The sequence below is a fragment of the Mustela nivalis genome (assembly GCF_964662115.1).
Source record: "Mustela nivalis genome assembly, chromosome: 4".
NCBI classification, from domain to species: Eukaryota; Metazoa; Chordata; class Mammalia; order Carnivora; family Mustelidae; genus Mustela; species Mustela nivalis.
In genome coordinates, this window is record NC_139023.1 from 24,650,103 (window position 1) to 24,664,172 (window position 14,070).

Sequence of the window (14,070 nt, forward strand, 5' to 3'; positions counted from 1 at the left end):
TCCTTTCCTACAGTTCAGGAAACATTTCACTGTGTATGGCCAAGGTCAGATCAAGCTCAGCTTCCTCTCTAAAGCCTTCCAAAACTACCACAGGGCTCCCTTCTTTCTTCCCTTACAAGTTGAAACTGTTTATTGCCACATGGAGGTTGTGCGTCTCCAAAGGAGCTAAGGCCAGTGTCACAAATCACTCCTCCCTCCACCCTCAGGGCCCTCGCCTGGCAGTGCGGGGTACCTGTATTATTTGGGACCTGGTGACCGGCTCACTAAATGACCAGATGGTCCCTCTCCTCTCCCAGAGCGATGACCAGGAAGGCTAGTCACTCCCATGCCCTCAGCATACTCCTTTTCACCTGAGTCTCGATCACCATGAAGCGACAGAGGTGACTCTCCGCCAGTGAACCTACTTAACCCACAGTCCCACTCAAAAACCATCTGGGGAGTGGGTGTTCTAAGGAACACTTCCAGTGGGAGAAAGTCACTCTGACACAGCCCAAAGGAGAGGAGGGGCACAGCCCAGGGGTGAAGGTGCAGTCCTCCAAGACTCCCGGCTCAGTCCACGTGGGTGTACACCAGCCACCGCAACCGTGCAATTCGTCATTCAAAGCAGCCGCCGCACCCTTGACTCACAGCGGGCATCTTAGCATCGTTTATACCCTGGAGCTCGGAAAACAGCGTTTCCCTTCCAGTGCTGTTACAAAACCACCCAAATGAGCAGAGATGTCAGGCCCGTACCAAGAGAAAAGATCTCCCAGAGCAGAATGCCGTAAGACCAGACGTCACTCAGCGTGGTGTAGAGATTATCGAAGATGCTCTCAGGGGCCATCCACTTCACGGGGAGGAAGGTCTGCATGGGGAGAGGAAGGAAGTTAAACCCAGCGTCCCCGCTGATGACCCACAGCAGCGGAAATAATAGGGCTTCTCTTTGGACTAATAATAACTTGCACTAACAACCTAGCCCAGGAAATCTTTGTTTCTTGTTTGGCACTCCGCTCCCCACACTATTCTGAGCCTGGCATCTAGTAGGTGCTCAATAAATTATCTAATGAAGGACAGATGGTCGATGTCACCTCTTATGTCCTCCCAACGGAAAGCACCCAAAAATATTAACACTGAATGTTCACCCAAAGCGTAGGAGCCCTGAATGCCATCTGCAGATCTGACACAAGTCAGAGCAGTTCTCTCTGGAAATGAATGCATGTACACAGGCACGTAGGAGCAGTAGCTAACACTTGCTGAGTGCTTGTTGTGTACCAGGCACAGTTCTAAACATCTGACATTTAAGTCACTGAATCACCTCGGCAATCCAGGAGACAGGTAGTGTTATCAGGTCACTGCTGACAGGGAAAACCAGGGTAAACCAGGGTACAGAACAGGCAAGAAACTTCCCCCCCATCTCCAGGATATTAAGTGCTCAAGCCAGTAGTCACGCCCAGGCCATCTGGCTACAGAGCCTACGCTTTGCATACTGATTCCCTGGAGCCCGTTCCTGGGTTTCATGGACTCCATGTTAAAAATGCGGACCCTGAGTGGCCAGAAGCGACATCTAGGTCTGGAGACTGAGTGAGGAAAGACGAGCAAGCCCAGTGAGCGGAGGGATCACGTACGCTGCCTTTAGACACGTAGTTGGAATCATGCATGATGTCTCTGGCCAGACCAAAGTCACAGATCTTCACGATTTTCCCTTGTGCCAGGAGGACATTTCGGGCAGCCAGGTCCCGGTGGACGCACTGCATAGCAAGGGAAAACAACAGTCTGTCCATCTGTCACTAGACAATGTCAGCCCTATGTGACTGGCCACCTACGGTGGTGCCAGGAGCTGCATGGCACACTTCACAGAGGGTGTCCCAGCAGAGCGCTCACCTCCTCCAGGCTCTGCCCCCAGCCACTCGCAAGATGGAGGAAGTTCTAGAACAGGGTAGATACCTGATGATACCAGACTCCCCACTATGCTTCAGGGAAAAGGAAGAGAGAAGCAGCCATTGCCACCAGCCTCTTGGAGATCAACAGAGAACTCTGTTCCACGAACACACTCACGTTTTTCGAAGCCAAAAATTCCATTCCTCGCGCAACTTGATAGGTAAAACTCAACAAATCCAACAAAGTAAGACCTTCTGAGTTATCGTCCGAAAGGAGGTTTTTGACTTCTGAGTCTGCAGAAAAGGAATGAAGGGAGTTGGCCTTAGAGGGCGGCGTGAAACATCCCCCACGGGGGACGCTCCCGTGGTGCTGGACCACTAAGGCTCGTCCAGAGAACGGACCTAAGATTTTTTTTTTCCTATAGCGTTTCTGGACCTCATGGGCGGGTATGCAAGCCACGCCAAGGTTCTACCATTAAAAAGAAATCTATCTGCAGAAATCTCTCTCTGGTTTACATACACATGAATCCATAAGGACCAGTCTAGTGGGTTCTCACACATCTTGTTGTTTGCCTCCCAAATTTCTTTTTTCAGCCTTAGTTAGCAAGTTACCTCAGCCACCTCACACACATACACACACACACACACACACACACACGCAAAATCTTCCATGATGAATATACATGAGGGCCCTTTGAAAAAGTAGTTTCTAGGAATCCCCCCCACTTTTTTTCCCCTCTTTTTAAAGCCACCTTCACAGTGTTTGGCTCATTTCCTGAATAAAATCCAGCCCCTGTCAGACCAGAGGTAACAATCTTCAAAGGTCAGTGCCAAGGACTTTGCCGTTAGCTCCTTTTGTAACTTGTCCACTTTCCCCAGTCAGTCCCATCTGGAGGAGTCCCAGGGTTTTCGAGGAAGGAGGTAAGCTAGGCCAGCCGTTCTCATTTCTTTTTAAAAATTTTCAGGCGAGTGAAGAGTAGCTGTAGCCATTCACGTTTTTCCAGCCAGCTAGGAGAAGGCCAGCAAGCCAAGGTCTGCCTGCCAGCGGGGCCCGGGCTGAGTATGAATCAGGTTCCCCCGACATCTGGAGCCAGGTCCAGCCTGGGAAGCCATGTCAACTATTTTTAACAACACGGGAGGGGAGAGGAAGCACTGGTTCCGACAGCTCCCATTGGCTCATCTTTTAAAAGGGCTTGGAAGTGTACCCACTTGGCAAAAACAAGTGAGTGGAACTTGGAACCGCGGCAATGGAAAATACTCTTGTGTACCGAGCTTTGCAAAACAAGCACATTCTTTTTTAACAGATTGTACCTTTCACTTAAGAACCCTACAAGCATTCAGAGCATATCGGTGATTTTCAAAATCATTTCCATGGCAGCTCAACACTTTTGTGAATTGACTAATGGGAGGGCTCAGGCCCATAACACTGAATCACAAGATACGTCAACATCAGACCCAATAGCAGAGTCCTCCCAGCTCCAAGCCCGGGATTAGACCGGAACCCGGGGGGGGGGGGGGGGGGGCTATGCCCCGCCTCCCCTGCACAAGTGGGGTGGTCCATCTGCTTTGGGCATCGGCTAGACTCCCTGGAGTTTATTAATCAATGCAATCCTGCCACATGTTCATCTGTTTCGAAAGACGAGACAGACCTTCCTTCAAACAACAATAGACCCAACATCCTCAGCAGAAAAATACAACCTCCAATTGTCTACTTTCCAGTGTCTATCACAAAGTGGGTATTAACACAGCTCACAGCAAGGGCTACTGAACTCCTAGGTACTAGAGACTTAGAGAACTTGAAATTTTAAAAATAGTTATTAGGAACCAGAGGATAGCTAGCTTTCAATTTTGCAAACAGGGGCGGGGAGGGGGGTGGAATCAGTGATCACCATACTTTCATTAAGAAAAAAAATAAAAAATAAAAAGACACATTAACACCGGGGGAAAAAAAGCTAATTATATCAGGATAAACCATTCTTTAAGAGGATTATGTTTAAAGTGTGAAAATACACTGCATTAATTGTTTATTCTTTTTGTCAAGTCACAGGCCATGAACTTCTGCAAGCACATCACAGATCCCTCCCACAGACACGCAGTTAGGGACCACAGGATGGCAGTTCCGCTCACCTTATCTAATCACCTTCCTCTGAGGTTTCGTTTGTTTTTTAGGGGTGTTTTGTTTTGTTTTGTTTTGTTTTGTTTTTGTTTTTTTAAGCAGACTCCACAGCCAGCCTGGAGCCCAACACAGGGCTTGATGACATCTCAGAGATCAAGACCAGGACTGAGATCAAGAATCAGAGGCTTAACCGACTAAGCCACCCCGGCACCCCTTCCTCTCAGTATTTTAAGTGCAGGTTTCCCATGGCTATCTGAAAATAGCGCACTCCTATGAGCAAAGAAGCAATTACTCTTTTGTAAAACCCAAAAATCCTTTCCAAACTTCAGCATATGAGAACACGTACCAGTGCATGTCTTTCTATAAAAGCAAAGTGGCAGAAGCCCAGTTTGTGGAGAGCAGGGGAAATCTGGATCGTATTAAACCACCGGCACACCTAAGAATGAACAGTGACCATTTACCTAACACAGATTTCTTCTTGTAGGAGGCTGGGCGATCATACAACGATCTCTGGATGTCCGAGTACTTAGAGACCTCCTTCCTCTCCAGCATGGGGACGTACTGTGTGGTGTCAGCCTGCTTCATGTCCATGTAGTCCCCGTTGTTTTCAAAAGATAAAATAACGTAACTGGAACAACAGAAGAAGAAACCTTGTTCAGGGTGCTGCCCCCGGGGAGTGGCCATTTGACCTTGAAGCAGATGACCAGAGGCCGATGGTAACCAAGGCAGTGCAGTAGGTAAGGGGGCAGGCTCGGGGGCAGGGGGTGGGGAGTGGCGTCAAGCAAAAGCAAAAGCAAAAGCAAAACCAACATGTACCTCCCACGTGAGGCAGTCCAGTGGGTGAGACGTGACCAGTAATCACACACACACTTGGGTCATCTCCACTCAGTGTGCCTGTCTTTATTCTCACTCCGTTTTTCAACTCACCCACCACAAAACCCGGGTTATACAATCCCGGGACTTGGGCAGATGTTTCCTGCCCTCAATAAATTCAGTGCCAATTTGGGGTTCATCGAGTAACTCAGTATCAAGTGAACTTGCGCTTTCTGATCTTACAGAACTGGAAATCCACACACAACTTGACAGCTCCTTGTACGTTCCTACGCGTGGGATTACTACCACCAGCTTGACCTCTAGGCCCAGGCTCAGTTAAGGGGCAGAATCTCGAAACGTGGGGGTCCTCGGGCAGTTTCTCACAAGATATCAGCAGGCATCCTCCCTGGCCGGAGCCATGTCTTACAGGCCTGAAGTGGACTGAACCTTAACAGCCAAATAGCTCCCAGAATGAGTCCAATGATTCCAACTCTTGCTTCCATTCAAACCTCTCAGCAAGGCCTCCCCGCATGATACCCAGTCCCAAACACCTACAGGCAGGGATGTCCGGGCTGCGTCAGCGGGTGACGGGCAGCGTAGTGGGGCTCTAAGTCTTGCTGGGTCTGCAGACATGGATCCTATGGGGACACGGGCTATCTCCAGCGGTGAGGCTTGGGACTCTCAGCAGCGCGTAACTCTGTACCCACCTCCGTGTGCTGTCATCCGCAGGGTTCAATCCGAAAATGTCCAGCTCCTTCTTCGGCTTCTCCGGGTGGCGGCTCAGGAAGCTATCCCTGTTCTTATGCAAATAGTTGACCAAATCCCCATAGAAGCAGTACTCCGTGATGATGTAAATAGGGCCTGTGGGAACCGAAAGCAGTTAAGCAATAGGCATAAAAATGAAGATATGTTTGCCCGACACGAGATGATTCTCAAAACGAGGAGCTTCCAACGATTCAGTGGAAGTCAGGCAACTCCGTTCAGGGGACTTGTATTTGCTGGCATGTTTGGAGGTAGAGAGTTAAGGACTTACATCCTCCCTCCCAGGTCGGAAAGCCTACCTGACTTGGTACAGGCTCCCAGCAAGTTCACAATGTTCAAATGTGGCCCCAGGTGAGTCATTATCTTCAGTTCCGACATGAGAGCTTGCTTCTCACTGGATCTGGCTGTGGCTGTTGAAGAATCAATCTTCCATCACTTCAAGCCCTTTACCTCCCAGAAAAACCCAGTAACGCGGCCAACCCCACGACCGGATAGCATTTTATTTACCGAAAGTCTAAAAGAGAAACGCAGAGTAACTTGGTCTAATAACCTCTAGTCTTCAAGGTAAAAAGAAGTCACCAAAAATAACAACTCCTGATTTTCCAACATACAGGCAACGAGAATAATCTAAATGACCCGGAAGAAAAAAGAGCCTAAAGACACAGAAAACCTGGAATCGGAAAAAACCAAGATCTGGTCCTTAATGTGGCACACACTGAACTCACTTTGATTTAAAAAAAAATCCCAGGAAAGGGAACTTACGTTTTAGCATCTTCACGGCTACTTTCATGACAGGCTGGGAACGGCTTAACCCATAGGCGGTTCCTTCAACCACTTTCCCAAAGGCACCAGATCCCAGGATCCGACCTGCGAGCAATCAGAACCGTTAACACGGGTGAAATGTAGCACCATCCCCTTGGTTTTATTCAGCACAGTCAGCGGTAGGCTTGCCCGAAAGCGCAGGGGGCCAGTGGGGAGGCGGGGCAGGGAGGGAGGCTGTTCCTCCAGGATGGAGTAACCGTCATGATTCCTGCATGTCAGCAAGTTTGAGACCAGAACAGAGCCCACAGAAGGCAATCAGTGCAACTGCTTTCATCAAATACCATTTGCAAGGGGAAGGGATCCACGGGCAGGAGTGAGGGCGGCGCATCCTTCCCTGATGTGAGCTTTCTCCCAGCTCTAGTGCGGGGCCAGTCCGCAGGCTCCAAGGCCCGTTTCCTGTGGCTCTCGCCCAAACCCCCTGCTTCTCTACCCTTCAGTTCTCCACATGCAAACAGACACATCTTTTGCAGCAGTTAAGTCCTTATCCACTGGAAATCCCTCCGAGACCTCACTGATTCCGAGGCGTGAAGAAGTGAACTTCGGGCTGGTGTCCTTGCCGCTGCTTGTCCGAAGGACCAGGAATGTCACAGGCTACTGCACCCCGGGAGCCACGCTTGGCTCCACGCTGGCAGTGACGTAAGTAAACAGCCGGGGGGAAGACTTGGCTCATAAGGGACAAGCAACCAGCAGTGCGTGTGTGCACATGTGCATGTGGGAGACTGTACCCAGAAACGTATGGCTGCCTTAGGGGAACACATAGGAGCAGAGACACACAGAAATGCCTCTTAGCATGTTAGGGGTGTCACCCTTTTCCCCCACATTTTACTACTTTAAGTTCCTCTGCTCTTTCTGTAAAATCGACAGGGGGTAGGGGTGGTAGGGGTGCAATTGGTGGGAGGAAGAGATGATCAAGCTTCATTTCCAGGTCCAAGTAGTTGACATTGCAAGTAACTAAGACATCGTGTTTGATTTCAGTTTAAGATGACCTAAACTTGCTGCACTTCGGAATAAGACAAGTGGGTCTAGTGTGTTCCCATGGACACAACCTCTAATCTTTCACTTGTCTTTTTTTTTTTTTCTTTAAATTCAATTTAGTTAATATATACTGTATTATTAGTTTCAGAAGTAGAATTTAGTGATCATCAGTTGCAAGTAACACCCAGTGCTCATTGTATCAAGTGCCCTCCTTAATCCCCATCACCCAATTACCCTACCCTATGCTCCTACCCACCTCCCTGGCCCAGAAACCTTGGTTTTTTTCCTTACAGCTAAGAGTCTCTTATGGTTTGCCTCTTTCTCTGTTTTCACCTTATTTTCCCTTTGCTTCCCCCACCCCCCATGTTCATCAGCTTTTTGTCTTTGTCCTGTTTTCATTCATCCATGATGTGATTTAAAAAAGAAATTCCTTGAACTAATTCACGTACTCCGTCTCAGCCCTAGACTGAAATATCTGAAAACTTTGCGATAAGTTGGCTTATTTTTACATGTTTTGCTTTGGAAAGTACCTGTGTTTTTATATCCTATACACATTTCTAAAGAAGCATCTAATACATCCTCAGACTGGGCTAGATTAAAATACCCCGTGTGGTTGTCCTCATTCAATTCTTGTCTGTTCCTTTTCAGTCACATAAATTCATCTCATCAATTCGGGTCACTCCCAAAGCCAAGCCATCTCAACGACTCTCTTTGGCAGGACATTCTCACATTCTCCTCTCCTCTTTACATTCCAGCCCACGTAGAATTTTCTTTAACCATAATCTGCTATAGACCAAGATTTTTATTTTTTTTATGTTTTTATTTTTTTAAGATTTTTATTTATTTATTTGAAAGAGCGCACAAGCAGGGGGAAAGGGCAGAGGGACATGAAGGCTCCCTGCCGAGGGTGGAGCCTGATGCGGGACTCGATCCCAGGACCCCGAGATCATGGTCTGAGCCGAAATCAGAGATGTTTACCTGACTGAGCCACCTGGGTGCCCCTGGAACGAGATTTTTTTAATAAAAACCACGGCAGTGATATAATTCATTCATTTTCAAGACAGAAAAATATTTCTGAAAGCCAATTTCTATTGCCTAGCTCTAACTGAGTGGAAGTTCAGATCCCTAATCCCTGTACAAGGCTATAAAAGGTCATGTCCAAATCAAAGGGGAGTCAGGGGATCAGCCCAGGAGGCGCTTACCAAGCACAAGTCCATCTCTTGGAAACTCCCATCTCGAGTCATAAGGCAGCTGCATTGGGTCCACATAAATATATTCATGTCCATCAGGGCTGATGGATTCAATGACCCTCCAACGGATTTCATACCTCGGTTTCTACAAATGAGCACAACAGGTAGCGGGTGATTACCAAAGCCCAAAGGCACCGAAGCTTGACCGCAGCCAAGCGACCAGAACACAGCAGGACTGACACGTTCAACACATCATTACTGAGCTCCTTCTCTGTGCCAAGCCCTGAACTAGACCACCATTCTTCTTGTTCTTAGTGGTCTCAAGGGTTTTTGTTCTTGGAGAAAAATACCTACCTGTTTCCAAATGACAACCAGGACAATGAGTGAGACGATCACAATCACCAGCAGCACGAGGACCGCAGCGGCCACAGTGAGCTCGGATCGCAGTGCTGAAGGAGAAAGGCTGCGTGAGGTAGAAATTTCCACAAACACGCAGGAGGGCGGGAAGGTGATGTGGTTGTGTGTGGGTCGGAAACCTCTCCCTTCTGGGGGAGAAGCACCGAGGCTGCCTGGCTCATTTTAAGGATGGGTGATACCGCCTCTCAATCATCTAACATGATCTAACACTACCCCAGATCTTCCCTTAGAAGAGAAAGGGAACAAAATTCCATCAGGGAAATGTAGCACTTGTTCCAAAGGTGCCACAACATTAACCTTCTAGACAGAAGGTGGGCTGGAATGTAAAGACTGATAAATGGGACTGAAAGCCATGTAGGTTCGGTTTATTTTGAAAGGCTGCATTTTGTTTATATTATACTTTGGGCTTCGTTGATTTATTATTATTTTTTTTTTTAAATGCAATCTGTCTCGACAGTTCAAAGGAGCAACAAGGCAGAAAATCCTCCTTCCCCATCATCCATCCCCGCACTCAGACTACAGAGACCGACCAGCTACCCTGCTAGACAGGCAGAATACCTCGGATGCCTCCTCAAGATGCAGTTTGGGGTCAGAATCCGAAAGAAAGGGTTCCCTCATGGAAGCCCAGAGAAAGCCCTTTAAAAGCATTCAGAGCTGAATTTCTGCCTTGGGATCTTCATTCCTTTCAGACCCCATCTGGGATTCAAGGTTCTGCCTGCAGGAGGAAGGGCTTGGGTGTTGACTAAGAGCAACTCACTGGGAGCCACCAGCTTCAGCTCTCGGCTCTCAGCCCCAAGGAGGTTCTTGGCCAGACATCGGACAGCGATGGTCTCCTCCACTCTGGTGAATGTCACTCGTCCCTCTACAGTACTCCTGTCTCGGGGGTGGACCTCCGTGATGATGTTTGAGATATTGCTGGCCAAAATCGCCCATGAAGTTTCATTATTACACCTGGGGAGAAAAAAAGACATTCATTTAAAACCAGTTATCAGGATAATGGAGGTGGGCAAAGCAGAGAGAATCATCGACGGTGGCAGCCATTCTGACCTCGCCTGCATCTGGGGTTGCTACAGGTAGACTTTATTTTATGTGCATATTAACATGGAACTCGTTTGCAAAGACCCAACAGAGGATAACCTATATGCGGATAATTCAAAGTTAACTGCTGATGAAGCAGGCAAAGTAGAAGTTAGTTCCATCAAATGTAACTACCAATTCCAAGCCTTGAACCCATGAGCCAATGGATCAGATCTACTTCAAGAATGTTTAACTATTTCAACTGCCCAGCCACTGGAAACGCCTGGCTCCCTCCTCTTCTCCCCACCTACACTGTCTCAGTAGGGTTGGAGTGATCCGCTGGCTGAGTTAGGAGACCTAGATTCCAGCCCCAGTCAAGATCCCAGTCCTGTCATTCTGCCCTAAGAAGGGGGAGGTCTAGGACTCTCAGCCTCCAAGAGAAACAATCGAGGCTCCCAAACGCGGTCACCATGGGCACATTGCTCGAGGGCCCATCAGAAAAGGTGGACAGATGGTGGGTCAAAGAGGAACTGGTGAGTTAACTCCGCCCAGACAGCAGGTAGACAAAGGGGGCAGTCACCATGCACAAGACTGTCACTTATGTTCACACGCCAGTCTAGCTACCAAATAAAGCTCACCCTGTAAGACCTATAAAGTGAAGTGGGCCAGGGTAGTAAAAATCCTTAGAGCTGTGGTCCTTTAAATTCATCTTCTTTTCTGATGGGGCACCCTTGGAGAAATCTGGTGCGAGTTAGGGACCTCCTCCTTACAGTACTCATGACCACACAGGTGCACGGGCACTCATACCATCCGCGCAGGCACGCCAGGCCTATGCTTAAGATCCTAGCCTGGAGTTTATGGGACTTTGGCCCAGGAAGAATCACAAAAGAAGGGAAAGACAAAGAAAAAAAATGCATCTCAAGTTCTTTGAATCAAGGAAGAAACATTCTGACCACCAATGAGAAAGAAACCTCTAGTTTCCGTACTTCTTAATATCCTTGCAAACCATCCACTCGATGTCAGGAAGTGGCGTCCCTTCAGCAGTGCATCTCACGGTCTGGCCCCCCGTAGTGCCATGGTGGTCGTCGACCAAGTCCAGAATGGAAGAGGGAACTGCGAAGAGGGGAAGGGCCATCAGAATTGAATGGTCTGGGCCCCGGAGTTCCTGCGAGCCCCGGGTTCACAGAAATCAGGTTCAGAATTCGTCTCCCTTGCCCCCTCCCCACATTCGAACCTGTCAAGCGAGTAACCCCCCAAGAAGGGGCTGAAAGCAGTTACAGGCTCCACTCTGCATAGACCCACTTGGTTAAGAGCATTTTCACAGTTGCAGTGTTTAGGGATTTGTGTCCTGTGGTGTTCTAAATCTGGAGTGAGGAAAGCAAAAGGCCCCTGTGGCTATTTGGCTTGAAAAGCAAGGAGGTTCTTAAAGCTGTCTTAAGGCTTGGGGTTTAACTAATGGATTCAGCCCTAGTATATAATGTAAAGCAGCATTTACCAAAGTGCATCTGTAGAATGTGACTAGCTCTTAAAGGTTTTTTTTTTTTTAATCCTTGCTCAAATAAATTAGAAATATGCTAGCATTTGTATCATAGGTTTACTGGGAGGGTTAAGGGAGCCTGTAAGAAGTCCTGGGCACATGGCAGGTATCCAGCGAACAAGGGCTGGACGTGAACATGGAGAGACTGAGGCACGCCCTCCTGGTAAGTAAGGGCCACTGCGCCGTGGATGCCAGTGAGGGGAGCGAAGCAAAAAGGCTAAAACTCTCTGGAACAACCTGAGGTCATCTGGACCAAAACCATCACTTTCCTCTTCCAAGAACTGGAGGAGCCAGCCTGAGAAGCAGGTGGTGTTGTAAGCTAGGAATTCCCCCAGACTGTTACAGAGCAGCTCGGAACTTCCCAGAACTGTGTGAATTCCTAAGGCCAACAAAGCTCTCCCTGACAGGTGACGTCTACACCCACTGCGTTTCCCATGAAGTGTTGTTTTTCTCTTCACCCGCTGGGAGGAAAAGTGCCAGGCTCTCCTTGGCGGTAGGGGGGAGGGGGGTGCACTCATTTACACAGTCACTGAGCTACCATTATCTTCATACTGCCTGACGCACCTTGAGTTAAGAGTTCAAAAGTATAGCTCTTCACATCGTCTTCGTTTTGAACGACAATTGTGTAGTGGCCACTGTCTTCCTCCTTAGCACGGATCAGCTTTAATTTGCTCCGATATCTGAAATGACAAGGACTCTGTGTCAGCAAGTCGGAGCCAAACAGATGCCAACTGTTCCAACAGTTACCATGTTCACGTTCAAGTCTGATTTTGTAAAAAGTAAAAACATACTGTTTTTTTTAGTCTGCATCATCGCTTTTCTGGGATTTTCGGTGCCCTTTCTACACAGTGAAGGTCTGACTTACAGACACTTAATTCTCAAACGAAGACCATGTATCTTGATGAGCAACAGCTTATGTGGCTAGAACAGCAATCGGTTCTGTTAAGGCCTGACTTCTGAACAAAACAGACACATACCAACTTTCCTTTAAAAAACAAACAAACAAACAAACAAAACAAAAACTTGATTTTTACCTTTTTAAAAATACCTGCTTCCCCTAAATATCCATCATCGAGGTGGTACAGCCAAACAATGGGGGCATTCTTGAAGAAAGAATGCTGACACAGTCTGCACACTGTCATGGAGAGATCTCCAGGACTTAACCTTCCTACTTGCTGGTATTTGCTTAAAGAAAACTCTAGAAGGTTTCAGAAGAATCTAATGAAACTAATAAAGGTTATTTCCCTCAGCTGGGGGAGGCAGGGAGACCAGGGCACATGGCGGCAGGAATGGAGCAAGGCTTCTTCCAATGCAACTTCTTTATGCTTCAATACCGATAAAGCAAAAGATTGCATTGCCTATTAGAAGAAATTAGAAAAATCTATTTCTTCATACTTTATTAAAGGGAAGTTTCCCCTGAAGATTTCGTCCATGTATTATAAATGACATCTGGCTCTGTGTGTTTGTGTGGGTTCATCAATAAAGTATTTGCCCATTTGATTGCCCTTCTTTTTGAAACCTCACAAGAGTACCTCGGAGGCTTAGCAGGTTAAGTGTCTGCCTTCAACTCAGGTCATGATCTCAGAGTCCTGGGTTTGAGCCTCGCACTGGGCTCCCTGCTCAGTGGAGAGCCTGCTTCTCCCGCTTCAACTCCCCCCCCCGCTTGTGCTCTCTTGCTATGTCAAATAAAAATATCAATCTTTAAAATAAATGAATCTTTAAATAAACGAGTAAGTAAAACATCACAGTGCTGAAAAGCAACGGGATGGATGGGAAAAGCGCTAGTCACCAAGTGAGAAGAGCTGGGGCATCACTGAAAACCTCCACGCCTCGGCGTCCTTACGTGTAGCGTGGGATAACTATCATGTGCTACAGCACAGTGTCCTTTCCAGAATGAATTCAATGAAATTATACGTGTGGAAGGAATTTGAAGCCCCAAAGTTATGCTGTAAACATAGAGTCTTCTAGTCCAAGATGCCAGGCACCAACACCGTTAATGGGAGCACAGGGGGCTGCTTTGTCCACCGGGGACCATGCGGGACGTGCTCCAGACCAGAACTTTCTGAGCAAGTCCCCGTAGGCACCCCTAGCTAGTCGTCATCACATGATCCTCTGTCATTCACTGTCTCCACTGGCTCAGCCAAGGAAACTGGCAGATCCACTAGTCCAAAGCTCCAGGGAAGCCATATCCCCCATTCGGTGCATTCATCCTTATGGTCCCTGGCCCACCATGGGAACTAAGCGCATCTGTGCTAGGAGCTCTTGGATCACTTTCACAGGCAGCTTTCCCACACCTTTCCACTGGCGAGCTTTGTCTGGTCCTGACTCTCACTCTGGCCTGCGGAGAGCATGCCTACAAGCATCCCAAGTTGTTAGCTGTGCCAGGACTACCTTGCTCCTCTCTGGCCTCACAGCCCTAAGTCAAGTTTGGCCCTGCCCATGTCTTTGCACACCTTCCCCTTGTGTCATCAGAAAAGCCCTCCAGATTCAGCACTTGACACTCTTAACATCGCTGTACTCCAGAGGCTATACAACTCTGTTTGCTCAGATACTACTTCTCAGTGA

The 14,070-nt window shown here is 48.0% G+C and overlaps 1 protein-coding gene across 4 annotated transcripts in view; it reads right to left on the reverse strand.

Annotated features, from left to right (window-relative positions):
- PDGFRA (platelet derived growth factor receptor alpha) overlaps nt 1–14,070 on the reverse strand; it is a 43,734-nt gene that overhangs the window by 11,266 nt on the left and 18,398 nt on the right. For all 4 annotated transcript variants that reach the window (XM_082726742.1, XM_082726744.1, XM_082726743.1 and 1 more), the window contains exons 8-19: nt 12,070–12,185; nt 10,955–11,081; nt 9,709–9,902; nt 8,889–8,983; nt 8,547–8,679; nt 6,310–6,414; nt 5,847–5,957; nt 5,493–5,646; nt 4,434–4,600; nt 2,035–2,150; nt 1,605–1,727; nt 733–844 (exon numbers count right to left, since the gene is read on the reverse strand). In XM_082726742.1, the coding sequence (XP_082582868.1) occupies nt 733–844; nt 1,605–1,727; nt 2,035–2,150; nt 4,434–4,600; nt 5,493–5,646; nt 5,847–5,957; nt 6,310–6,414; nt 8,547–8,679; nt 8,889–8,983; nt 9,709–9,902; nt 10,955–11,081; nt 12,070–12,185 (1,553 nt within the window). The remainder of the gene's footprint in view (nt 1–732; nt 845–1,604; nt 1,728–2,034; nt 2,151–4,433; nt 4,601–5,492; nt 5,647–5,846; nt 5,958–6,309; nt 6,415–8,546; nt 8,680–8,888; nt 8,984–9,708; nt 9,903–10,954; nt 11,082–12,069; nt 12,186–14,070) is intronic.